Source organism: Phycodurus eques, chromosome 1 (assembly GCF_024500275.1).
Source record: "Phycodurus eques isolate BA_2022a chromosome 1, UOR_Pequ_1.1, whole genome shotgun sequence".
NCBI lineage: Eukaryota > Metazoa > Chordata > Actinopteri > Syngnathiformes > Syngnathidae > Phycodurus > Phycodurus eques.
Genome location: NC_084525.1, coordinates 11,438,780 through 11,465,791, shown reverse-complemented (window position 1 = coordinate 11,465,791; position 27,012 = coordinate 11,438,780). Strand labels below are relative to the sequence as shown.

The window sequence follows — 27,012 nt, the reverse complement described above, 5'->3', positions numbered from 1 at the left end:
CTATACAACAGTTCAAGGTGTATTTCTTCCAAGCAGCAAACATTGGTGATTGTTGTGACACAATGTCACCCACGAATGAATTCAAAAGAAGAGGAAAAGTAAAGAAAGAACAATCAAGGGGGACATGCAGCATTTGTTCTTTTTCGTGGCATGTGGCTCTATTACAAGACAAGCTTTGAAGAAAGACATCATTTGTTTTCTTCCCATTGCATTCAACAGAAATGCAGTGGGAAGAAAATAAATGATGGAATTTATGGACTGTAGTGTCTAGGTCCACACTGTCGGTACTAAAAAGTGGTACAGAAAGCATACTGAAGAGACCTGAAGAGGATATGGAACGTTACTCATCTAAATCAAACCTGATGCATGCAAACAGTTTTAAAAGCACATTCACTCACAAATATTATCTTTTTGAATGCAGTCACTGCACAATTTTTTTTGTCGTGTGTCCTTTCCTTTGCATCTCTGCTTTGTCCTAAAAGGGCTTGAGAGGGATTACTTTTTGTTCTCTGACGATTTTACAGTGGAAGTAATTTCAACGACTGCTGAGACCTTTATTTGAATGACACTAAAAACAGATGCAGTATTTCCCGTTCACGTCTTTCTCGACTGATAAGATGCATGTTGTGGATATAATCGATACACCCCTGTTTAAATGCAATATTTTTTTGATGAAAAAAAATGAGACCAAGATAAATCATTTTCAAAGCTTTTTCCACCATTAATATTACCTATAACCTGTCCAAAAAAATTGAAGTTGTTTTTCTGTGCACACCCTATTATAACTGGAATGCAGCTTTGTTCAGAATCAACAAATCACATTCAAACTCATGTTAAATGGGAGTCAGCACACATCTGCCAACATTTAAAGTGCCTTTGATTAACCCTAAATAAAGTTCAGATGTTCTAGTAGTCATTTCCTAACATTTTCCTTGCTTTGGAGCAGAAACCTGAAGGTTTTGTGCTGACACTGATATTTCGAACTTCATAATTCGCTCCACCTTGTTGAAGAAAAACAGCCCAATGTGTAATGCTGCCACCACCATGCTTCACTGGATGTTCTTTTGGTGATGAGCAGTGTTATGTTTGTGCCGACATACCTTTTGGAATTATGGCCGAAAAGTTCAACCTTGGTTTCATCCTACCATAACACAATTTCCCACGTGTTGGAGATGTTGTTATTGTCTGTTGTATAGATTATAGGTCACAATGCCTTTTCTCATTTTTTTATATCACCAAAACAAAACAAAAGTTTGACCAGGGGTGTTTTTGTGTCCATTTAATGTGTAATGATATAACACTGACATGAAGGAAAAGTTTTACCAGTGCTCTGGTTAATACGAATTTTAAGGCCTATTTAAGACAAACATGTTCATGAAGCACTCTTTAATTTTCTCATGGAAACCAATGAGATGTGACAATAAAAATGTGTTTTGTTGAGCCGTGTTTGTTATTACATAATTTCCAACACATGCCCCATTAAATCATAAGGGCAATACATGAACCAGAACTCATCTCTTGTTCATTGTCAAATGTTTTGTTCTTTAATTTTTAAAGTGTTTAAAAATAAGATGCTTGTCACTTGAACAAATTGGGCAAAACAAATCAACTTGACCAATGATTAAGTAGTGGAGCTACTAAAGTATGTGACACCTGAATCGTCCGCGTAGCTCTGCCTGTGTGCCACCCGATTCCGAAAGAGTTAAGATTTGTCATCTCCCTGCAAACGAGCCAGCCGGTGAGGGAGGAACTGGCTTCCGGTGGTCAGAGGCAACAGGCTCACTTGCCTGGGATTAAGTGGGATCGGGAGAGATTACAGCTCTGTCAGTCTTCATGGCTTGATGACAGTGCTGGGTTCTGTTCTTGGTTCAGTCGCTTGGGAATGATTTACCGCCAGATATTTTATGTGTGTATGCAATTGGATTGATGTGATGAAGAGCACAACATCTGGAAGATAAAATCTTGTTATCCTCTTGGACGTGCAGGTAAATACACTTTGTTAAAGACATTCAAATGTATGTTGCATGACCATGTCATTTTAAATGCAATTTAACATGACAGGCTGAAACAACTTGTTTGCATAAGAATACAATGTACTGTTTTTTACATTAAAACCCATAATGAAAAAAAATAGCCTAGATTTGGATTCATTCTATTGTGCTTGATGAAGCAGAGATTGAGGTCTGCATCATCCTGATACTATTATGAAGACATAATAGTATCATGGTGATGTTGTAACCTCTGTGAAGTGTGCCATTAACCCATGACCTTTCACACCAACAACCAGCTCAAGAATGGATTACCATTAGATAAAGGGGTCAGCTGTCAGAGAAAGGCCCCAAAAGTTTCAGGATCACTACCTGGCGTGTGGGAATTATATTTAATATGTTGCATTTGTGAGGATGTGGTGGTGAAGTGAAGTTTCTTCGATATTGCTGTGAAAATGTTATTCCGTTCTTAAAATTTGCAGACTTTTCAGCTGTTAAGGGTCAAAGGTTGGTGGTCCAGTCACCATGAGGCAGGAGGTGGAGGCTCAGGTGTTAAGCCCCCACTATGAACTGGGAGAGCAGGGTGAGTAGAGAGAATAGAGTGTCATATTTGTCCGCAGTAATGGAGTATTGTCGCCAGCTGTGTCTAACTGAGTGGTTGTACGGGCACGTTTTGCAGGCCTTCGTCAGATCCTGACAGATGTAGTAGAAGAGGTGAGGTGTACGCTGAATCAGGACATTGATGGAGCAGAGATTCTCCACAGTCTGCTCAACGCTTCCTGGCTGCAGTCACTGCTTAAGGTGCACACTCGCACACATACACTCACCCATGCGCACACATTAAATACTCTTTCATTATTGAGGTACAGTATCTGCTTGATATGTTGCCCATTAACATACCTTTAAGCTCTGGTTCTAATTCTAGGCCCATAACACCACAAACACATTCATAGAGAAAGTTCCTCAGGAACTTCCAAGCTCAGTACCCACATATACTAACCTATACATCTTAATGGACCTCTTTCAAGTTCTGCAGGTCTTAAACTGATACTTGCTAGCTGATGATAAAGTTCTCTTTGTTCAACAAGACTGGATCAGCAGTCTTACTTCAGCATCACCACCTCATCACCTTCTACTCAGGAAGGCGAAATATCTGGTCCACCACATGAACACAGGAATGATGATGTCACACTTTTAACAGGTTTATGAGTGTCTTCAAAGGTACCTGCGAGACTCCCCAGCGGCAGTTCTGGACTATGCCTCCGGACTCTCATTTCAGGTTTCACTCCAGTTTGCTTCAGATGCTTTTCTGTTGCTTGATGTTTGCTCCACACTGATTTTTTCCTTCTTCTGCAGCTGCTGATTGACATCAAGGCACTGCCAGGCTGCTCCGAGGAGGCTAAGGAGCTTGACCGACTCCTGCGACAGCCTCACCTTCAGGTACCCCAACTCATTTACATACATTTACTTAGTTTTTGGGCAAATTGTATGAACATTTTGCGTTGTCTATGCAGGCTCTGCTTTCTGCACATGATACCGTGGCCCAAAATAACTATGAGCCTGTGTTGCCGCCAATGTCAGCTGAGGTTCCAGATGAAGAGGAGGAGGCCACAAGGATCGTGTGCCTGGTCAAGAACAAACAGCCGCTGGTGAGCTGCCAGGAGAAAACTGTTCTTGGGTTGGGTTTCAATCAGATGAGCTCTGAGCTGATTCAGTATTTAGAGCAGAACTGGGTCACATTTTGATGGGATCACCCTGTGACAGGTTTTCTGCATGAGTCCCTTTGACATGCAATCTAGCTTTTTTCAATTTATTCATTAGTGTTTTCCAATGTTTGCTTCTGTTTCGAATCATTCTTAACATTCACTACCCTGATTGCGTTGTGAGCCTGCAGATGGTGTGATCAGCAGAAACCACCAGCTTGAAACAAATGTCAAAACAAGTGTCCTTTGAGTCCTTTTGTTGTCTCACAGCTTTGCAACCATCTGAGAACTTGTTCACAACTGCCTGCCATGTACCCTCCTGTGGCAAAAAAAACAAGCACTGGGATCTGCAGTCACTGGGATACTCTGAGGCGCCTAACACGACAGAGGCTTCACTTAGCGGGGGTAATGGGGTCTAGGCACATCTCAAGCCCTGATGAGAAGGGTTCAGCAGTGTGTAGCGTGCACAGAGGCAGTTACCCATCAGCTGAGGTGGTGTGTCACCCAAGTGTTCGGCCACGCCGCCCATGTTGCTACACGGGCATGAGCCGCACTTGCAAACCAATGAGCCAGTGCAGGGTTTGTTACGCCGACCTCCTCTGGCAGAAGAATGTGAACCACTCTGCTCCCTCAGTCTACAGGTCGGTCCTGATTGGTAAGAAATTATCTGACCATCATCCATCCTCAACCACGTTGTCCTCTTCCATCATCTATCACGCTGGCCATCACTGTTCAATGATTGTAACACAGGGGTCCGTCTCTTTTCTTTTGGGAGACAACTTCATTGAAGAGTTAGACGGCAAAAATGAGGATCAACCGTCTCCGCCGCCTATCCATGCCCCCAACGCGCCCCAGCGATGGGCTCTGTCTCCGCCTTTTCTCTCCATACCCTACTACGCCAACGTGGACCACTACCCACAGCCAAATCTGCCTCCAAGGCTAAGAAACCAGAGCCCGCAGATTCGCACAGCGCCCCCCAGCCCCATGTGCCCCCACCGCCTGGTAAAGATCCCTCGGGACACTCCTGTGGAGCTCGCCAAGCAGGAGAGTCTGGACGAACTGCGGAGCACAGTGCAGCTGGCCGCTAGCTCGATGGAGAGCAGCATCAAGGACATCCAGCTCCTAGGGGAGAAGATGGCAACTGCAACAGAGCGCATGTCTGAAACAGTCCAGGGCAACTCCCAAGCTTTGAACTTGCTCAGCCAGGTTGTAGAGCGGCTTCAGCTGGTCCTCAATACCAACAGAACAGAGAGGAGCCCCCAACTAGCTAAATGTGCAGTTGCTGAGCAGCAAAGGACGCCCAACAAGAGCAAAGTGCAGCGTCCATCCCTTTCCTCCATGCCTTCGCTGATATCGTCATCCTCCAGCTCCCTCAGCAGCTGCCCAGATAAGCCCTCCACCTCCCGAGCTAGCAGTTGTCTGCCTGGATCCTGCCGTGGATCGCCCCACTTCAAGCCCAAAAATCCTCCTTCATCGCATCCTTTGACTAACGGTAACTTGGGAGAAGCCAAAGAAGCTTCCTTCGCGGTAAGAGGAGGTCGCTCCAACCAGCGGAAGAAAGGGAAGAAGACAGTGACGTGAGAGGCGCAAGACAGCAAAAAGTCCACCACTTGGATCTTTTCAAGCTGCTTTGTGTTAGTTGCATATTTTTTGGGTCATTTAAGTTTCCATCTTCATCGTTTTCCTGCATTCTAATTTCCACTTTCACTCTCTGCTCTGCTTGACAGTCATTTGTGTTTGTTTTCTCCCTTTCTTTCATCTTACTACAGCCACTCTGGACTCTTCATTTAACTGAATCCATTGGTTGTGCCATTGCTCCTCAACTGCACCTCACATTTCTTATCTGGTCTCCTTTCTGTTTTAGGGAGCAACAATAAAGAGAAACGAAGTTACTGGGGAGATCTTTGTGGCTCGGGTGATTCATGGAGGACTGGCTGATCGCAGTGGTGAGTTCTGCCTTTAACTCTTACAGGTACATACTGTTCAGGTCAAATCTATGAGTTTTGACATTTGACAGCAATAAAAAAAATAAATGGGATAAAAATACTATAGGGCTAAATTTCATTCCCCCCTCGAAATATAATGACTTTTCCTAAAGTGACCCAAAATACACAAAGGTGAACATAATTTTAAATGTCATTGTTTTGTAAAGCTGCAACATATTTTGTGTACACTCAGGCTGTTCCGGGTGAATATTTGCCATGTCTACTAAAATGCATTGTAGATTAACCATCCATCCATCCATTTTCAACACCGCTTATCCTGGTTAGGGTCGCGGGACGCTGGAGCCTATCCCAGCTGACTTCGGGCGAAAGGCGGACTACACCCTGAACTGGTCGCCAGTCAGTCGCAGGGCACATATAGACACGGACAACCATTCGCACTCACATTCACACCGTCACTGAGTGGGAACTGAACCCACGCTGCCTACACCAAAAGTCAGGCGAGTGTACCACTACACCATCAGTGATTAAAATAGTGAGGACCTTGAAACTGCACATACCATAAATGTGTGTTTTTAATGGGAAAGTGGTAATAGTGTTCAAGGGGGAGCTTGACACTTTCCCAGGTACTGTCTGTTTCCATCACATTTTCACAGGTTCTCACATAAACATGCACCTGTTCGTCTTTGAAGGGTCATTGGAGGTATCTCGAAACCGTAAAAGACTAAATCATCTGTGTGGGTGTGTGTTTGTTTGTGTGTGTGTGTGTTTTATGGGACGGTGTTCACTTGCGAATTTGAAAGTCTCGACCTGTGTTCCCAGGAAACAGCTTGACACTTTCAAACCTGATGATTTTGAAGGGTCATGGGGGAATCTTGAAAGAGTGAAAGAGTAAAACAGCATAGGAATGACCATACATACAGTAGTAAACATAAGGAACGGGAATCATACCGAGGTCATAGGGTACCTTAGCAAAGGTGCAAGATGTGCACCTGCAAAAAACATGTATTTGCAATGCAGCAAATACAAATACTATTCCCTTTTCTCTGAAACATTGATTAAGGATTAATCATTTACTTATTAATGTCAGACAGACTGTTAATACATTTTGAAATGAACTTTAGCTCATAATATACAGTACTAACAATTACAGTAGGATGGGGATATTCTGCACCTGGGTCAAATTTGGCCCGAAACATACTATGGGTGCATGGAAAATAAAGAGTACTGTATATCAGGGTTAAGTTAGTTGTGTTAATGATGCAGGTCATGAAGGTCACTGAAGCCCCAGTGAAATTATGAATGATTTGTGTGAGCAGGTTTGCTTCACGCGGGTGACCGGATCATAGAAGTGAATGGATTTCCGGTGGACGGCTTGGAGCCAGAGCAAGTCATTCAAGTTGTGGTAGGTTGGTGGATTTCATACACAACAATCCTATCAACTTTCATTTTTAGTAACATGTCAGTGTTGTAAAGTATCGTTAAACTTTTAAGGTTGAACACAACGTTCCGATCGACTCTGATTTGTTCCGATTTTGAGACATTTTTTCCCATCGGAAATAATCCTTTCCGATGGGAATCATAAACTATCATAAAACTATCTAACTGTATAGGACATTTTTAAGTGAAATTTTTACTTCCTTCTCTATCATGCGAGCGTAAAGATGGTTGGTTCAAACTCCAAACTTTTTTGGCAACATATGCCAAATTTCCTCCCAGAAAATTTGGCCAAATTCTAAATGATGTAATCGCAGTGGCATTAAACTTTAGGTATGAATAAGTCTCCTCCACTGTTTTCATTCCAACCAGCAGGCCAGAGCGCAAGGAACCATCATTTTCAAAGTGGTTCCCATCACCGACAGGCCGATTCACAGCCACACAATGGTGAGTTGTCCTCTCTTCCCACTTCCATCCTCACTTCCTGACTCATCCTCTAACTTCTCTAAATTATCTTGTTACCCATCAGCTTTACGTGCGAGCTATGGTGGACTACAGCCCTCAACAAGATCCCACCATCCCTTGCACAGACGCTGGCGTGAGCTTCAAGAAAGGCGATGTTCTGGAAATCGTAGATCAGACAGATGCTCTGTGGTGGCAAGCCAAGAAACTGCCCAGCGACATGGCCTGTGCAGGCCTTATTCCCTCCAGCAAACTGCTTAAACGGTCACTTCAGCCCTCTGCTTCTAACATGTTAGACAAAGACGTTAAATTAGCCTAACGTGGATGTGCATGTTATTGCAGGAGGCAGAGGGACTTGTTGCCTTATCAGCCGCACACCTGTATCCAAATACAAATACGTGAGTTCACCCAATTTGAACAATCATACACCCGTACAGTATGAGCCGGATTTACTAAAGGTTTGCGAGTGCAAAAACAAGCTTCTAACTTCATTGCATGTGAAAACACGTGGTAACTGATGTACTAACCGGGCACACCCAGGATGTCTGCCAAACGGGAAAAATTGCCACACACTTCGTTTTATGTGTTCTAGAAGGAGTAGATGCAAATAGGTGAATTTAGCAGGCACAATGTAATTTATCAAACCTAAGAAGAATTGCAACGGCTGATTTTGCGTTTTTAAATGTGTCTGAAAGGCAGGTGCAAACTGTGCCTAACGTGACTGTAATAACTGTGGCACGGAGGAGGCATAAGCAAAATGAGAGGATATTTTCCATTTGTGTAAACAATTTTACAAATGAAACTAAATTATTGTGGCATAACTGTCTCTTTGGCAGTGCAATTTTGGAGCTTCTGAATGATCTATGGGGTGATGTAGAACCAGTCACAAGAAGGAGTCATGGGATATAACCTAAGACAAAATGCTTTTCAACTCTGTATTTTCTTCTGCCTGGGACAATTCAGCGCACTATGGCAATTGGTGCTCGCCACTCCCAGAGCAGTTTTTCAGGTGTGCTGTCTCACATTTTAAATGCAACGTTTCGCAGGACACATCCAATTACCACACACTCGGGGTGAGTTAAGTTAAACGAAACATGGCTTTTTTGCGGTCTGCAGCTTCCCCAAAATTATCGGAGCAATAATTTCTTTTGTGTAACTCAATAATATGTTTCTTTGCCTCTTCCACAAACACTTCCAATTCCATCACTTCAAACTTCATTTTGCACTTCCACTGCTCTCCCAAATCTTTTATGGTGAAATCCATCAGAGCTGCCTAAAGTGCAAAACCCTTATTTAAATACAGCAGTCTCCACCACTTTTACAACTGTTGCCAAAAGCATGCGCAATCTGTTAGAGCAAACACACAATAAAGCACCTGCTATGTGGGATCTTGGAATCAGGCGCCACGTCTACATACTAAATGCATGTAAATGTTTTTTCACTCCCTTGCTTTGCTGAAGTGAACACGGTGGAGGAAGGTAAGGCTTAGTTACCAATTTTAATGTAACATTACACACTCGCCAGTTCAAATGTATGACATCTTTATCTCAATTTTCTCCTCACAGAGGCGGACTTAATGGCCATTGATGAAAAATGTGTTGAAGCAGGTAAATGTTCACCCAATACATTTGCTGTGAAATTAAATGTCAAATAATTCCACCGTGTTTTTTTTCTCTCTCTTTCTGCCAGATGAGGAGGCCTTTGAATCTGGTAGGTAAGTCTTTGTGAACTCAATCAGTGCTGGTTTGTTATGATGTGTGAAATGTGTTGCCATTTTACATCTTTGTGAACTCAATCAGTGCTGGTTTGTTATGATGTGTGAAATGTGTTGCCTTTTACATCTTCTTTTCACATGCCATCTAATTCGGAACAACAGACGAACTCAGAGACGGTGAGAGATTAAACTCCAGCGTACCAAAACTGACCTAAATTCAAATGGATAATTTACAATTCATTGAACTTATTAAACTGATGTCCGGTGTAATTCAATTTAGAGTGTCCCTGATAAATTACAAGATGGGAATTGAAGGATTCAATTGTTTTAGGACTTTTTACCCTTCCCTCCTTTGATTATTTTCACAGTTTCTGTGGAAGACAGAAATTATTATTATTACGCTTCTCGGCATGCTGCCTAAAGGGGACATATTATGGAAAGTTATAGACAAATAGCACTGCATCCGAGCCCTCCAGCAGCTATTGTTCAAAAACCAAGCAAAAACATATCGAGTGACTTTTGTGTACTTTTCTGTACTCAGCATTGGCAATGCAGTACAGCGGGGCAGAGTGAGCGCAGTGGCGGTTCTAGCCCGTTCTTAGTGGGGTGTCTAGACTGGGTCTAAAGGTTTGGAGGTCAGAAATATTGACTGACTAGTCCGGTCACATCCTATCCATTTGGCCAACAGGGGGGTTGACTATTCATGCATAAATTGTCAATTTCTGTCGTAAATCTATATTTCCTGGAGGTGGGGCTCGAAGGCGAGCGCCTGGTGGCCGGGCCTGCACCCATGGGGCCCGGCTGGGCACAGCCCGAAAGGGTAACGTGGGTCCCCCTTCCCATGGGCTCACCACCTGTGGGAGGGGCCATAGGGGTCGGGTGCAATGCGAGCTGGGCGGTTGCCGAAGGCAGGGATCTTGGTGATCCGATCCCCGGCAACAGAAGCTGACTCTAGGGACGTGGAATGTCACCTCTCTGGCAGGAAAAGAGCCCGAGCTGGTGTGTGAGGTCGAGAAGTTCCGACTATATATAGTCGGACTCGCCTCCACGCACAGCTTGGGCTCTGGTACCAGTCCTCTCGAGAGGCGTTGGACTCTCTTCCACTCTGGAGTTGCCCACGGTGAGAGTCGCCGAGCAGATGCGGGTATACTTATTGCTCCCCGGCTCGGCGCCTGTACGTTGGGGTTCACCCCGGTGGACGAGAGGGTAGCCTCCCTCCGCCTTTGGGTGGGGGGACGGGTCCTGACTGTTGTTTGTGCCTATGCACCAAACACCAGTTCAGAGTACCCACCCTTTTTGGAGTCCTTGGAGGGGGTGCTGGAGAGCGCTCCCGCTTGGGACTCCATCGTTCTGCTGGGGGACTTCAATGCTCACGTGGGCAATGAAAGTGAGACCTGGAAGGGCGTGATTGGGAGGAACGGCCCCCCCGATCAGAACCCAAGCGGTGTTCTGTTATTGGACTTCTGTGCTCGTCACGGATTGTCCATAACGAACACCATGTTCAAGCATAAGGGTGTCCACACGTGCACCTGGCACCAGGACACCCTAGGTCGCAGTTCGATGATCGACTTTGTGGTCGTGTCATCGGACTTGCGGCCTCATGTCTTGGACACTCGGGTAAAGAGAGGGGCGGAGCTGTCAACTGATCACCACCTGGTGGTGAGTTGGCTCCGATGGTGGGGGAAGATGCGGGTCCGATGTGGCAGGCCCAAACGTATTGTGAGGTTCTGCTGGGAACGTCTGGCGGAATCCCCTGTCAGAAGGAGTTTCAACTCCCACCTCCGACAGAACTTTGCTCATATTCCGGGGGAGGCGAGGGACATCGAGTCCGAGTGGACCATGTTCCACGCCTCCATTGCTGAGGCAGGCCGACCGGAGTTGTGGCCGTAAGGTGGTCGGGGGTGGTGGTCCCCCTTTTTAAGAAGGTGGACCGGAGGGTGTGTTCCAACTACAGGGTGTGTTCCAACTACAGGGGGGATCACACTCCTCAGTCTCCCTGGTAAGTTCTATTCAGGGGTGCTGGAGAGGAGGGTCCGTCGGGAAGTTGAATCCCAGATTCAGGAGGAGCAGTGTGGTTTTCGTCCTGGCCGTGGAACAGTGGACCAGCTCTACACCCTTGGCAGGGTCCTTGAGGGTGCATGGGAGTTCGCCCAACCAGTCTACATGTGTTTTGTGGACTTGGAGAAGGCGTTCGACCGTGTCCCTCGGGTGGTCCTGTGGGGGGTGCTTCGGGAGTATGGGGTACCGAACCCCATGATACGGGCTGTTCGGTCCCTGTACGACCGGAGTCAGAGTTTGGTCCGCATATCCGGCAGTAAGTCGGACTCGTTTCCGGTGAGGGTTGGACTCCGCCAAGGCTGCCCTTTGTCACCGATTCTGCTCATAACTTTTATAGACATAATTTCTAGGCGCAGCCGAGGCGTAGAGGGGGTCCGGTTTGGTGGCCTCAGTATTGCATCTCTGCTTTTTGCAGATGATGTGGTTCTGTTGGCTTCATCATGCCGTGACCTCCAACTCTCACTGGACGAGTTCGCAGCCGAGTGTGAAGCGGCTGGGATGAGAATCAGCACCTCCAAATCTGAGACCATGGTCCTCAGTCGGAAAAGGGTGGCGTGCCCTCTCCAGGTCGAGGATGAGATCCTGCCCCAAGTGGAGGAGTTCAAGTATCTTGGGGTCTTGTTCATGAGTGAGGGAAGAATGGAACGGGAGATCGACAGGCGGATCGGTGCAGCGTCTGCAGTGATGCGGACTTTGTATCGATCCGTTGTGGCAAAGAAGGAGCTAAGCCGAAAGGCGAAGCTGTCGATTTACCGGTCCATCTACGTTCCTACCCTCACCTATGGTCACGAGCTGTGGGTCGTGACCGAAAGAACGAGATCCCGGATACAAGCGGCCGAAATGAGTTTTCCTCCGCAGGGTGTCCAGGCTCTCCCTTAGAGATATGGTGAGAAGCTCGGTTATCCGGGAGGATCTCAAGAGTAGAGCCGTTACTCCTTCACATCGAGAGGAGCTAGATGAGGTGGCTGGGGCATCTGATTCGGATGCCTCCCGGACGCCTCCCCGGTGAAGTGTTCCGGGCACGTCCCACCGGGAGGAGACCCCGAGGACGACCCAGGACACGCTGGAGAAACTACGTCTCTTGGCTGGCCTGGGAACGCCTCGGGATCCCCCCGGAAGAGCTGGATGAAGTGGCTAGGGAAAGGGAAGTCTGGGCGTCCCTGCTAAAGCTACTGCCCCCGCGACCCGACCTCGGATAAGCGGTAGAAGGTGGATGGATGGATGGATGGAAATCTATATTTCCATTTACTTCCCATTTAAATTGTTTTCATGTCAATACAGAGGGTGATGATTTCAGCAGCAGCGTTGAGGGAGTGTACCTCGGTATGTAATCAATCTCTCATTGGCATTTCAACATAATGGTTCATTAGAAATTGTGTGGTGTAGAAGTGATGTTTTTTTCTCAGCTGGTTTTAGGCGCAGCTTGCGTCTATGTCGCAGACGCTTTCACAGCACCGCCCTAACGTCTTGCCCCACTCACTGTTCCAATAATTGCAACAGTGCTCTCCACTGTGCCTATGAGGAGGTGGTGCACTACCAGCGCAGTTCTAGCGATGTGCACCGCCTCATTGCCCTATTAGGTATGACTTTTTGCATCTCACAAAAAACGTTTTTGGTTAAGTGTTGGAAAATGCAAGTCTTTTGTCGTAGGTCCATCGGGTGTGGGTGTGAATGAACTTCGCAGGCGCTTGATTGAAATGAATCCCAACACATTCCAAGGAGCAGTACCTTGTATGTGGCCAACCATTAACCATATTTGTATAAGAACACATACAGTTGATATCCAGAGTGAAAGAAAAAGACTACAACCAAAATGTTAATGCTTTCTGTTTCCCTGGCCAGACACCACAAGACCACCCAAAGGATACGAGGAGTCTGGCAGAGAATATCACTTCATCACTCGAGAGGTCTTTGAAAACATGGTGTACAAAAGCAGGTGTGACTGCTTCGTATTTAATTCCACAAATTACTCCAAATACTGTATATATTCATAGATAACCAAAGACAATGGTTGATGGCACGGTATGTATAGGGACCATAATATCTGTTCAACATCAGCTCCACAACTGGAACCTCCTTCCTTACCCAGTTATCAAGATTAGAAGAGAAAGTTCTAATTGTTCTTGTTTGCACTCACAATGGCCTGCAGGTTCTTGGAGTATAGCGAGTATAAAGGGAATCTGTATGGCACCAGCAGAGACACTGTGAGAGAAGTTTTAAATTGTGGGAAGATCTGTGTCATTGACATTGAACCAAATGTAAGTGGATGGCGATACTTGCATACAAAACAATGAATACTTTTCCAAAATGATATAGAATTTCTTTACATTTACCACATTTAGGCCATTCCGACTGTGAGAACACATGACCTCTGGGCTTTTATCATCTATGTGAAGCCACCGCCTCTGGAGCAACTCAGAGAGTCGAGACAAGACTCGAACATAACCACTGACTACTACGTCAATCGCCCCTTCAAAGTGAGTGGATGGATGGATGGATGGATGGGTGGATGAATGTAAGCATGTGATCTATGTGCAAGATGTTGACAGTACAGAGTTGGAGGATTGTGTTTAATGTACCCTCCATCCAATAGGATGAAGACTTCCAGGAGATGGAGGAGGCCGCCCTGAAACTGGAGTCCCACTACTCACAATTCTTTGACGATGTGATTATTAACAATGACTTGCAGGAGTCCTGCGTCCAGTTGCTGACAGCGGTTAGGAAGGCGCAGGATGAGCCGCAGTGGGTTCCCACCAACTGGATACAACCCACCACAGGCACATAGACAAAAATGTAAGAGGTTAAAGAGAGATGTACCCCCTGTTATCATGGTAGCAATTTACTGTGAAAGATGTTTTGTGATCAGCACAACAATGTAAAGAGCATATCCCAGCTGACTTTGCTGCGAGAGGTGGATTACACCCTGGACTGGTCGTTAGCCAGTTACAGGGAACATACTTTATAGATATTCACAGCCATGGGGAATTTAGTCTTCAATTAAACTAAATGTCGGAGGATGCCAGAGTACCAGGAGAAAACTTCCCCAAGCATGGGGAGAACATGCAAACTCCACACAGGAAGGCCGGAGCTGAGATTTGAACTCAGAATTTTGGAGCAGACACGCTAACCACTAGATCACCGCACTGCCCAATTTATGGCTGCATCCATTGTAATATTATTTCACCTCCTGTCTCTCATTCTTATATGCTTACCTGCGGGAGCATGATTTGTTTTGTTCAATGTTTACAATTTGGACTGTGAGGTACATTATCTTATTTGTTGTGCTTGTTTTTTGTTCATACTGTATTTTAAAATGGGTTGCTGCATACAACGCATAACAAAACAAAACTTGGTGTTTACATTCTTGTTAAAAAAAATTGTGAAATTCAACGTTGGCGATTTGGTACTTTGAAATCTTTGTGATGATAATAAACCTGTCAAGTTTGACTGATTTTTGTGCGCTTTTATTTCGACAACACCCACCGGATCCTCGCTGTGCCTCTCGTCGTACTCACGTGCGCTTCGATAGTTGTTCTTCGATGCCGTAGCCAAAAAACTAAAAAAATATATAATAAATAAATGTTCCCAGTAAGGCTTCCAACGTGTGCGGTTATCACACACCGTATCTGATAATGAAATTAAAAAAAAAAAAAAATTTACTCCAGCAGAACTGCTTAAACTGGATATGGACAACGAGCTCTCGAAGGTAACGCTTCTATTAGAGAGTAACCTCAGTTTCGATTGCGTGCATGCCGGCTATTGAAACTGAAAGCGTTAGTTCAATTGTTCATGGCTCATAATTAACTCGATGAAAGCAATGTAGCTAACCATTACGCTATGAAATGGTTTACGTCGGTGCAGTACGTTTGATTTTTAAACGTGACGTGACGTGTGGCTATGCTAGCTATTGCTTGTACTCTGTTTCCCTTTTAGGAAATGCGACCCAGGGAGCTCCCACCTCTGCCGCAGGTCATTGTTATTATTATTTTCAAAGCCATTGATTCGCCTTTATTAATTTGTCAGTGGTGGAAAAACATCTTCTACATAGAAGAAACCTTTTTCTTCGTCCCGTTTTCGCTGTTCTACGTTTCTCCACCAGTTCAAACCATTCAAAATTCCACATTCTGTATACGTTATTCAGGACATGTTTGACATTACTTTCCCAAAATTCCAGTTTTACCAGAATTCTGCATCCACCCTCGCCCCCAGAAAAAGATGGGCAACAAAAAAGCTCTGCATCGTTCCCATTCCAAATTAAAGTTGAACTATTTTCCACATTCTCAAAAGTACACACTTCTCACAAATGAAGTCCAACATTGAATGGATATCTTACCCATGCTGTCCACATTTCTTGACCGTTTCAAACCAATCTAACTTCTTCAATCTTTATCACATTCCCCAAATTTGCAAATGTTTACAATAAGATTTGCCAATTCATAGACCTTTACCTCTTCCTTTCACAAATTTTGAACGAGTCAACATATTGTAACTTGACATCTAACATTCTACTTTTCAACAACTCAAATTAATTGCATGGTATTTCAGTTCATCATCAGCTTTTCAGCATTCACACACCATTTCAACAATAGCAATCTCTAGTAAACCTCAAAACAAAGCTGTCGTAACTACTTGTGTTTGCAGAGATTTGCTCTATATTTTGTTAGTTTTCTAATTATAATTCCTTGAGGGGACATTCAGTTTACACTCTTCTGTCAGGCACCTTGATAGTAGTCAGGAAGCAGACTAGCTTCTCTCCTACAACTAGATGCCATTTTTCATTTTTATGTCCATCATAGGTCTCAAATCATGACCTTCTGTTTCCATAGCCCAAGTCCTTGGAGGTGAGCTGTTCTGCTGCCCCAGATCAGTCACGGCCACCACATTATTATTAAGTAAAAAGATCAAAATTACATTTGACCAGAGATCTCTTGTACTACAGTAGTTACTTCTTTTACCATACACTAATCCACCCACACACACTCAGAGTATCAAAGGCTTTGACCTGTGCCCTGAGTAATCCTTACTCCTGGCAGATGCTTGACCACAGATTTAGCATTTAGCAGAGGATTTAACAACAGGACGTAATGTACAGCTTCACTCGACTCTTGCTGATTCTGTGTGGAATGCCCAGAAAGACACCGGTGAAGTTTCTTTCTTGTCTTTTCATCGTCTGTAACAATAATTGATACAAATACACATAAGTAAATTCACTTGTGGTTCTCTCTCTTTCTTTAGCGAGGACAAAGGGCTCTTCCCACAGTGCCAAGGTAAGCACACCCATTTCTTTAAAATCAAGAAAGGAGAAAAAAAAAAAAAGCGTCTTTGTTTACATTACTTTGACAAACTTGGCCCTGTCTTTTCTCATATATGTGGACACTGAAGTGAAGATGCAGCTGGTGAGTAAGGACCTGACAGAAAATAAATAATTGACCATTTTAATGAAAGCATGAGTTTGATTTAACTCTGCCAATGTCACTGAAGTGCCAAAACACAAGAAGAAGAGGGTGAAAAAGCAGGCTAGCGAAGCACTTGACACAGACGGTGCGCACAGTGCTCACATTGAATGGAAACTATTCATTTATAATCATAATTTAAGTGGCATGCATCGTTTTTAGATCAGGGAATGGAGATGGATGGCCTGGGCAGCAGAAGGACCTCTCAGATCGGTGACCATCTTTCACTTGAAACTGCGACAGATGCACTCCCTCAGAGGAAGAAAAAGAAGAAAAAGACAGCAACTATAGGTAGAGTCATATGGGGAATGATCTTCAATTAGTGTCACCTCTAAGGCAGGATTTACACTGCAGGGCCAAGTGTCTAATTCCGATTTAATGCCTATATCAGTTTGTCTATTTATATTTTGTAATGACTTATTTATGACTTAATGACTTATTTATTAATATGATATTATAAGATAAAAAATATTGAGAGACTAAGGGATATGGATAGTTAAGTTTTTACTTCCTCCTACTCCTTTTGAACATAAACTGTGCCAAAAGATGTAATTTATTGCCTCGTTTTAACAATATATAACAATAATACATTTATTATTTTATTTTTTTTCAAATATGCTTTTGTTTCTATGTCCAAATCAATCAGTCAACCTCAGCGTTGCTCCACTGGCCGCCGTCAACAATTCATTTCCTTATTTAATGATAGGAAATGGAAATTGACAAGCTGTTTTTGTTTTCGCTTCCACATCTTAAAGATGACCAAGCTGACCTGGTGAATGGGGTCGCAGTGGATCAGACCACTGATGAAGAACTGGTTAAAAAAAGCAAAAAGAAAAAGTAAGATGCGGTGGTAGTTCTTATTTTGTGTTGATTTGGATGGGTGTTGCATACATGACCTATCTTGTTTCCATAATTTCAGGAAATCAAAAGTTGTGGAATCGTCACTTCCTGATGAACTGGATGTAGAGGAGGATGACATTATCACTGACATGGCATCTCATATACAACAACATTCCCTGTTCTCTGCCCCACAAGGACAGAGTCAGCCAGTCGGAAAGGTCTTCATAGAGCGGAACAGTAAGTGATGGAATGGCTTTTAGACTACTGTACACTGAGATGGCAAAAGTACTCATGCTTAAAAACAAGAAAATGGTAAAAGTACTGATTTAACTCCTTTACTTAAAACTAAAGTACACTCTGAAATGTATTTAAGTATGAAAGTAAAAATACGTTTACTGTCAATTATGTCATCCGTTTGGTCAACATGGCAAAATGGAAAAAAAGAAGTGCCGTGAGAAAGTATTTGCCCCCTTCTCAAAATATTATTTTTTTTGCATAGGTTGCCCACTTTTATGTTTAAGGTCATCAAACTAATGTAAATATCAGACAAAGATATCCCACTTTAAAACAGAGATGCAGTTTTGAAAATTGTGATTTTATTTGTTAAGGAAAAAAAGATATTCAAAACTACCTGGCCCTGTATGTAAAAAAAAAAAATAATAATAATTCCCCCCTTTACCTACAAACTGGTTAAGCCATCCTCAACTAACAATTATTTTAATACTGTAATTTCTCATGTATAATGCGCATTCCCCCCCCCAAAAAAAATTGTCAAAAGTCAATAGTGCGCATTATACATAGATATAGGGGCAAATGGGGAAAAAATCACATTGTATAAATGTATGTCGCCATCTAGTGGTTATGAAAAAGCTGTACACTTTCATTCTAATATGCCAACGCCACCTAGTGGTTATAAAAAAAACGTGTAGCCTACACTTTCATTCCAATACGATAGGGGAATGTATGACTGGATATATGTACAGTTGTGCTCATAAGTTTACATAACCTGGCAAAGTTTGTGAAATATTGCTTTTTAAAATATGACTGACTGAACAACAACCATCATTAATGTCTTTATGGCTATGTTTTGTTTAATGATAATGCTTTTCTGAAATGCTTGACCGTTTAATTTGAATCCCATTAAAATTCTGACAAATTCTGCCTGGGTAATCAAACATATGAGCACAAGTGTGTTTTTTCTAATTTACTCAATAAAAGTAGGGCTGTTAATTTCAAAATAAGAGCAAGGAAATAAATTTAAAAAAAGGATTACGTGTTCAAATAAAGTGCTAAACTTCAGAATAATTATTTGAAAAAAAACTTAACAAAATTCAGATAATACTTCATGTTTTGATCATATGGGTAGAAGCAAAATCATGCATTCTAAAAATTAATTATATATAGGTAGAAGGGTTTTCCAGAATTTTGAGGTCAATTTTGGGGGTGCGTATTATACATGGTTGCCCATTATACACGAGAAATTACGGTAATTGATTAATCCGTTAATTAATTATTTTTTCAATTACTCGATGAACAGGATAGAAAAATCAAAAACCATCCCTTTATTCAAAAACAGGACATTATTTCAAATTGACTGTGCAGAATAATGCACAACCATATAATGATTATGATTCAGTTTATGGTTTTGGTCCATAACATGTCAGAAAGGCAAAAATGTTGATCATTGTTTTCCCAAGTAAATTTGTAAATGCCTCATTTTGATGAAACACAAAGATAATTATTCATCTTTATTATTATAATTAAGGATGTCCCGATCCGATACCAATATAGCAGCCTTGAGTTCTGGCTGATAACGATATCGGTCCTATCCGATATCCGCAATAATCATACATACTTTACTATTTTGTAGTAAGGAATGTTACAAAAGGCTTGCTCAAGTGATATTACTCAGAGAATAATAATCTGCAACAGTAGGTATGATAAAAATTTACCCATTTATTATTAACCAATGGGTTACATAAAGTAACTTTCAAAAGAAGCATGTACTACCATTGATTCAAATAAATAAAACTTGTGTAAGAAAATCCTTAAAAATAACATCAATTAAACATAATTAACAACATTTAAATTGCAACATAAACATACCTTAACTCAAACATAAACACATTCTACATTTCAATAGATAAAACAAAAAATAAATAAATTTGAAAATCATGAAAAATAACCAATAAATAAAGAATACAAATTATAACTTTAAAGTGCAAAATAATTCAAGTTAATTTCAGTTTTTTTTTTTTACTATCAGTATATGGTGGGAACAATATTTGCTTTCTCCACCTGTATTTTGAGAGGTATAAGTGCTGCGAGTTCAACAAAACAATAAATTAGAAAATCATGACAAATAACCTCAATTAATAATAAATACAAATTATACTTTTAAATGCAAATTAATGATTAAAGTTCATTTCAGTTATTTTATACCGTCAGTATATGTGGGAACAGCATTTTGTTTCTCCACGTGTATTTGGAGAGATATAAGTGCTGCGAGTTCGGTGCTCTTTTGGGTTAGCACACACCACTTAGGGGCCACTTATACACGGGGTAGGGCCAATGACTGCCAGTCGGGTTATTGTCCATGCAAAACGGTGTCAATTCACTGGATGTGTGCGCAGGCACACACCCCTGGGACTTATTCGTTGGGTGTGGGGGCACTCACTCATTGCGACAAATAGCTTATCACTATGCAAATTTCTTGGTGATCCCCTCCCTTATACTCTGGTCCTACAGATGTTTTAAATTTGCATAGCCACTCCCACCACACTTCAGCTGTAGAGCCGGGCCCACAACCCCTATCCTGCATGCTTGCCCTCCAGTCCCTGTCAAGTCCTGTCCTTCCCTCACAGGTTATAGCACTGTATAATACTTTACTTTCCTCATCTTGTTTACAGGTTGTGCTTTGTCTTTTTGTATATTATTTAGTCACCTTTTCATTCGCTCCCCTTTGTTTTTTCTGTCACTCCCATTTAAAAACTTTGTTCTGTTCGACTGAACGACCGTAATTCTCAATAAATATCCCTCCGAATACAAAGAAATACAAAGAAAGAGTCCACTGTGACACAGTAAAACTGTTCCGGCATAAAAGGGATACAGATCTTCCTTTCTGCTCGACCTAACAGCCGAACAGGACAAAAAAAAAAAAAAGGTTCAGTTATTTTATACTGTCAGTATATGTGGGAACAGCATTTGCTTTCTCCACATGTATTTTGAGAGATATGAGTGCTGCGAGTTCGATGGTAATTTTCGTTACCTCATCAATGTTGTTGTTCATTCATTGCGCGTTAGCTTTGAGCTAGCAATTTTTGTGAAAGATAACAAAGACACGAAGTCTGTGATATATTTGAACATCCAGTAGGTGTAATTATTTTATGTGTTTAGTTTTATAGTGAACTTCAATTGGAGTGTCAGTAAACAACTTTAAGCAAGCAACATTCACTCTTACGGCTTGCTACTATGTTAGCACCTTGGCAACCTCTTGTTGTGAACACGTGGGCTCTGCATGCTGTCCAGGCGTTGCTGGATAAAAGTGCTGGACCAGCGCATGGAATGGACTGCTTGTATAGAAGTGGTAAAACCTGAGATTTTAGATCTAGTCCGATCCGAACCGATACTTTTTTTTTTTTTTTTTTTTTTTTTTTTTTTTTTTGCTTCTATTGGACCGATTTTGGATCTCTTAAGATCAGATCGCGGGACCCCTAATTATAATCAATATAATTATTATTATTTACTGCTTTATTATTATAATGAATAAAATGTTTTACTGTTGAGAGGCTGGATTTCTGAGGATTTGGACAATTTTAAGTTAAACAAGGTCTCGGAACAATTAATCAATTATGCTGCTAATTGATTAGTTGATCAATCAATAATGTTGCTGTATAATGTATGCTATAAATGCTGATAATGCTCTAATGCTCGATAATGAAGCTTAATGCTGTCCGTATTTTCAGATCTCGATCAACCAAGATTACTTAACCACTCTTTATTTCCGTCTTTATGTCATGTTGTCATTCGCGGAGGTTTAAAAAAGTACTTAGCCTATTTTGCCAAAGTAATAAAAAGTACAGTCCGTTTTCAAATGGAGGGAGTAAAAGTAAAAATGTGTCCCAAAAAAAATAACACTCAAGTGAAGTACAGATATATGAAAAAATACTTCCAGGTATTTGTACACTTGCCACCACTGCTGATTGTGTATCTATGGTACTGTCCAGAGCGCTTCCAGGCAGCAGAGCGGTCAAACTGGAGGAAGACTAGTGACCAGATGGAAAACCTCAACGACTTCCAGCCCATGCAGCCTCGCTGGACCACCAGAGATGTTTCTATCAGGGTGCATGAGAGCTTCAGGTGAAACTACAATAGATGGGATGGTTTTCATGCAGGCGGCACTGTGTTCTAGTGATTAGCACTCCCGGCTCACAGCTATGATTAAGGGTTCGATTTTGGGCTCAAGCCTTCCTGTGTGGAGTTTGCATGTTTTACCTGTGCTTGTGTGGGTTTTCAGTTTTTTTTTTTTCCCTCAAGTACTGCATATTATTCCCACATTCCAAAATCATGCATGTTAAATTAATTAAAGACTGAATTAGATGTGAATGTAAACGTGAGTGTCTGTCTACATGTGCCCTGCAAATGGCGGGCGACCAGTTCAGGGTGTACCCCACCTCTCGCCCAAAGTCAGCAGGGATAGGCTTCAATTCACCCTTGACCCTAATGAGGACAAGCGGTATGGAAGATGGATGGATGTTGAAGCAATTTAATGCTCAAGTGTGACTCAAACATATTCTTCTTCTCTTTTATCTGATTCAGGATTTTCGCTCTTTACTGTCACGGCTTCCTGGCAGGATTTGCAGTATGGAACATAGTTGTGGTGTTCGTGTTAGCTGGGCAGCACCTCACAGCTTTGTCCAACCTACTGGAGCAATACAACTGCCTGGCTTACCCATCACAGTGTCTGTTTTACATGCTGCTGGCCATCAGCACCGTGGCTGCTTTTGACAGGTACCAAGACCTGGATTTCCTTTCTTTCTTGTTGAATATAAGTAGATTGACTCATACAATTTGGGTATAATGGGTTTAATTCTAGACTCAACACTTGAAAATTTTAGTTTTTCCGTGGTTTCTACCAGATTAAATTATCACATTTTGGACAAGAGAGCAATTGTAATTTTAATTTGCCTGTAATTTTCATCATAGGTATACCTCACCTATGAGAGACAAAATGGGGAAAAAAAATCCAGAAAATCACAGTCTGATTTTTAAAGAATTGATTAGCAAATTATGATGGAAAATAAGTATTTGGTGACCTACAAACAAGCAAGATTTATGGCTCTCACAAACCTGTAACTTCTTCTTGAAGACGCTCCTCTATCCTCCACTCGTTACCTGTATGAATGGCACCTGTTTGAACTCGTTGTCAGTATAAAAGACAGCTGTCCACAACCTCAAACAGTTACACTCCGAACTCCACTATGACCAATACCAAAGAGCTGCCAATGGACACCAGAAACAAAATTGTAGACCTGCACCAGGCTGGGAAGACTGAATCTGCAATAGGTAAGCAGCTTGGTGTGAAGAAATCAACTGTGGGAGCAATTATTAGAAAATGGAAGACAAACAACACCACTGATAATCTCCCTCGATCTGGGGCTCCACCCAAGATCTCACCACGTGGGGAGAAAATGATCACAAGAACGGTGAGAAGAAATCCCAGAACCACACGGGGGGACCTAATGAATGACCTGCAAAGTGCTGGAACCAAAGTAACAAAGTCTAACATCAGTAACACACTACACCACCAGGGACTCAAATCCTGCAGTGCCAGACGTGTTCTCCTGCTTAAGCCAGTACATGTCCAGGCCCGTCTGAAGTTTGCTAGAGAGCATTTAGATGATCCAGAAGAGGATTGGGAGACTGTCGTATGGTCAGATGAAACCAAATTAGAACGTTTTGGTAAAAACTCACCTTTTCGTGTTTGGAGGAGAAAGAATGCTGAGTTGCATCCAAAGAACACCATACCTACTGTGAAGCATGGGGGTGGAAACATCATTCTTTGGAGCTGTTTTTCTGCAAAGGGACCAGGACGACTGATCTGTGAAAAGGAAAGAATGAATGTGGCCATGTATTGTTAGATTTTGAGTGAAAACCTCCTTCCATCAGCAAGGGCATTGAAGATGAAACGTGGTTGGGTCTGTCAGCATAAGAATGATCCCAAACATACCGCCCAGGCAACGAAGGAGTGGCTTCGTAAGAAGTATTTCAAGGTCCTGGAGTGGCCTACCCATTCTCCACAATCCAACCCCATAGAAAATCTTTGGAGGGAGTTGAAAGTCTGTGTTTCCCCGCGACAGCCCCAAAACATTACTGCTCTCTGTGAGATCTGCATGGAGAAATGGACCAAAATACCAGCAACAGTGTGTGAAAACCTTGTGAAGACTTACAAAAAACCTCTGTCATTGCCAACAAAGGGTATGTAATAAAGTATTGAGATTAACTTTATTGACCAAATAGTTATGTTCCACCATATCTTTAAACATCAGACTGTGATTTTCTGGATTTTTTTTCTCATTTTGTCTCTCATAGGTGAGGTATACCTATGATGAAAATTACAGGCCTCCCGTATCTTTTTAAGTGGGAGAACCTGCACAATTGGTGGCTGACTAAATACTTTTTTGCCCCACTGTACCCTCTGCTAACAATAAAGAAGTATTATATATAAATTTTGGTGCCCCCTGCTGGTCATTCAGTAGAATGGGCTTTGGTTGCATTTTCCATTCTTATGCAGGAGACAATTTATATACGCAGGCATCCTAATTAAAGCTCCATGGCATTCTTCGGTCAAAATACACAGGATAAACAATTTCAACACTTAACACTTAAGATCCACTTGGACTACCCCACTTGAAATCACTTTTGGGGGAGCGGTCTGTCGCATGCATTTCAATGCCCAATGTGCTTTTGTTACTAAAATCACCGTGGGCGGAGCTTTTAACCGTTTCATTTTCTGTATCCATGGTACAATAATGAGCACATAGAGGCATTTATAGCTACTCACATTTGTCGTAATTCCATTTGTCTCCAAGCGCCTCGACATGACTTTTGTTGTGATTTGGTGCTCTCCATGCATCCATTGTCCGTACCGCTTATCCTCACTAGGGTAGCGGGTATGCTGGCGCCTATCTCAGCCGATTTCGGGCAAGAGGCGGGGTACACCCTGAACTGGTCACCAGCCAATCGCAGGGCACACACAGACAAACAACCATTCGCACTCACATTCACAGTTACAGGCAAGTTAGAGTTTTTTCACGTAATCTGCTATGCATGTTTTTGAGATGTGGGAGGAAACCAGAGTGCCCGGAGAAACCCCACACAGGCACAGGGAGAACAGGCTAACAGGCTAGGCCGAATTTGAACCCCTGTCCTCAAAACTGTGAGGCAGATGTGCTAACCAGTCGTCCACCCTTCCGCAATTTGGTGCTATATAAATAAAATTAAATTTAATGTATGTTAATAATATTACAATTGTGTATTGTATATGTAATGTTACAATTTAATTCTCCTGTGATTACATTTAGTCTCACCTTTCAAATATATTGTCACCTTCCTTAAATAATAACCAATATATATATTTTTTTCTCCATTATTTTTTTGCCCAGAAAACCAAACACTGAATATATTTAGTAATAATTTCATGTATAAAGATGGAATTGCACGATTTGTTTAACTGATGATGTAAATGATTTTAGCAGGGGTGGTCAGCATTATGAGATGATGATTTTGGCAACAAGAATTATTTTTGTCAAAACATGATTTAGGCCATTAATTTAGGAAGGTGACAATGTACAGTACATAATGTAACACAAACTCTTGATGGGAACCTCAGTAAAACTGTAAACATTTGATGTCAGAGTCAACCTAGCCAAGAGCTCCATGGCGCTGCAGGAGTTGATCACACTGGAACCAGTGGCTCTCGCTTCATTTTGTAAGTATTTGCCCCTCAACTTCTGTTTGTTAATTACTCACTTTTTTTTTAACAGTTTCTCTGCCTCCTGTTTCCATTCAACATTGCAGTGTATTTCTTAGCGTTGGTGCTCTCCCTCAGCCAACAGATGACAAGTGATCGCATCAACTTCTACCCAGACACCAATGCGACATTATGGTAAGGTACCTCAGGTTGCAAAATGTTAAAAGTTGGAAATTTATACATGAGAATTAATGGGAATATGCAGGAGAAAACCAGGAATTTACAAAACTGAAGGTTGTCTCTAGCAGATCTTGTTCCTCTCAAGGTTATCGGGTTCGGAGCATCAAATTCTCCAGTCTTGGGTGAGAGTCAACCTTGTGGTGGCACTGTTGGTGGGCCTGGCCTGGATCTTCATCGCCATCCGACCTGAGACGGATTATACTGGAAGTGAGAGATTGAGGAGATCCAGTAATAATATTATATGGATTTGTCTTACTCTCTTTCTTTTCCTCAGGTTATCTGATTACCATGCAAATTGAGCCCCACCAGAAAGATGACAAATCAGAAATGAGCGCCTGACTATCACAGACTGATACTATACACCTGTCATTTTTGCACGTTTTTGCTCTGTATTGATACAAATCTGAATGTATTGTGCATTTTTTTGTATCCTTCATTTGTAAATGTGCTCGTCTTTTGAATATACTTTACAATTTCATCCATTAAAGCTTTCTGCATTCAAGGAGTAGGTCGATATATGGTTTTACTTCCTCCTATTATTTTTTGAACATGCAAACTGTGCCGAACGAAGATATCTTTTGTACGGTGGATTTGAAACGTCTGTAATTAAAGTGTTGCCTATTGGTAGGGATACGTCAGTGGTTCAGCCATATTGAATGTGTCAGTTTTACTTGTATCGAGTGGCACACACACTAGAATCACACACCCTGGATCTCAGTTTATCAAGGTTTAATTCTCTGGGCGTGGAATTAGCCCCTCCTTGGGGGCACCCGGGAGATGGCCTTTCCTCATGACCATATTTCCCTGCTGGTGTCTCTACTCTCGTCAATCTTCCCCCTCCCTGGGGCCCTTTGCTGTGATAATGAAAAACAGTTCTCTTTGAAGACCTGGCCCCGGTTGTAAACCTCAGACAGGTTTCTGTCAAGGACGAGCAGGAAACCCCAATATCCATATAACTGGTTTAAGGATGTCCTTTGATGTAGAAGTACAAAGAGAAGATAGTTGGAGTGAATACAGGTCTCCCACCATTTGTCCTGTGCAAAGGAACTCTGATTGTGTTACTATTAAAATATACTACAGTTTGTTTTGTTGCCCTTAAAATAATTTGTTTTCCAATTGATGTGTACAAGTTATAGTATATGTATATCCTTCTGACTACCAGAGGAAAAAAAATATCCAATCACCATTTTTTTTTTTATGTA

The 27,012-nt window shown here is 42.2% G+C and overlaps 2 protein-coding genes across 12 annotated transcripts; both read left to right on the top strand.

The window, feature by feature from the left end:
* The first annotated feature begins 1,896 nt into the window (after positions 1-1,896).
* On the top strand, positions 1,897-14,752 carry mpp4b (MAGUK p55 scaffold protein 4b). 5 transcript variants are annotated; one of them, XM_061677340.1, is made up of 22 exons: positions 1,897-1,985; positions 2,471-2,571; positions 2,668-2,789; positions 3,190-3,267; positions 3,345-3,428; positions 3,503-3,637; positions 5,556-5,637; positions 6,954-7,039; positions 7,447-7,518; positions 7,601-7,797; positions 7,876-7,931; positions 8,994-9,011; positions 9,099-9,140; positions 9,223-9,243; positions 9,410-9,424; positions 12,587-12,628; positions 12,712-12,885; positions 12,956-13,036; positions 13,148-13,241; positions 13,455-13,563; positions 13,648-13,782; positions 13,899-14,752. In XM_061677340.1, exons 2-22 carry the CDS (start codon positions 2,514-2,516, stop codon positions 14,088-14,090), a joined length of 1,893 nt encoding a protein of 630 aa, XP_061533324.1. In that variant the 5' UTR covers positions 1,897-1,985; positions 2,471-2,513; the 3' UTR covers positions 14,091-14,752. The 5 variants fall into 5 exon arrangements, 2 of the variants coding, with proteins under 2 accessions (XP_061533324.1, XP_061533315.1); XM_061677331.1 differs by having other exon boundaries at positions 7,444-7,518; XR_009768597.1 differs by lacking the exons at positions 6,954-7,039; positions 7,447-7,518; positions 7,601-7,797; ... (10 more) ...; positions 13,648-13,782; positions 13,899-14,752 and adding exons at positions 3,962-4,346; positions 4,482-5,325 and having other exon boundaries at positions 5,556-5,636.
* A 57-nt stretch (positions 14,753-14,809) lies between these two features.
* On the top strand, positions 14,810-27,012 carry tmem237b (transmembrane protein 237b). Of its 7 annotated transcripts, XM_061677128.1 has the most exons (14): positions 14,810-15,011; positions 15,239-15,274; positions 16,541-16,572; positions 16,688-16,701; positions 16,787-16,846; positions 16,921-17,049; positions 17,514-17,595; positions 17,678-17,835; positions 21,825-21,957; positions 22,417-22,608; positions 25,515-25,588; positions 25,678-25,765; positions 25,896-26,017; positions 26,085-27,011. In XM_061677128.1, exons 1-14 carry the CDS (start codon positions 14,991-14,993, stop codon positions 26,147-26,149), a joined length of 1,206 nt encoding a protein of 401 aa, XP_061533112.1. In that variant the 5' UTR covers positions 14,810-14,990; the 3' UTR covers positions 26,150-27,011. The 7 variants fall into 7 exon arrangements, 6 of the variants coding, with proteins under 6 accessions (XP_061533112.1, XP_061533094.1, XP_061533138.1 ...); XR_009768580.1 differs by lacking the exons at positions 25,896-26,017; positions 26,085-27,011 and adding an exon at positions 24,763-24,893 and having other exon boundaries at positions 25,678-25,701; XM_061677110.1 differs by having other exon boundaries at positions 25,896-27,012.

What these genes read in the sequence shown, in the direction of transcription:
- mpp4b (XM_061677331.1), top strand. Translation starts at nt 2,514, where the DNA reads ATGAGGCAGGAGGTGGAGGCTCAGGTGTTAAGCCCCCACTATGAACTG. An exon ending in TGCGACAGCCTCACCTTCAG is followed by an intron (nt 3,429 to 3,502) that starts GTACCCCAACTC and finishes TTGTCTATGCAG; the next exon opens with GCTCTGCTTTCTGCACATGA. An exon ending in ACGTCAATCGCCCCTTCAAA is followed by an intron (nt 13,783 to 13,898) that starts GTGAGTGGATGG and finishes TCCATCCAATAG; the next exon opens with GATGAAGACTTCCAGGAGAT.
- tmem237b (XM_061677110.1), top strand. Translation starts at nt 14,991, where the DNA reads ATGGACAACGAGCTCTCGAAG. An exon ending in TGGACAACGAGCTCTCGAAG is followed by an intron (nt 15,012 to 15,238) that starts GTAACGCTTCTA and finishes TTTCCCTTTTAG; the next exon opens with GAAATGCGACCCAGGGAGCT. An exon ending in CGAAGCACTTGACACAGACG is followed by an intron (nt 16,847 to 16,920) that starts GTGCGCACAGTG and finishes CATCGTTTTTAG; the next exon opens with ATCAGGGAATGGAGATGGAT.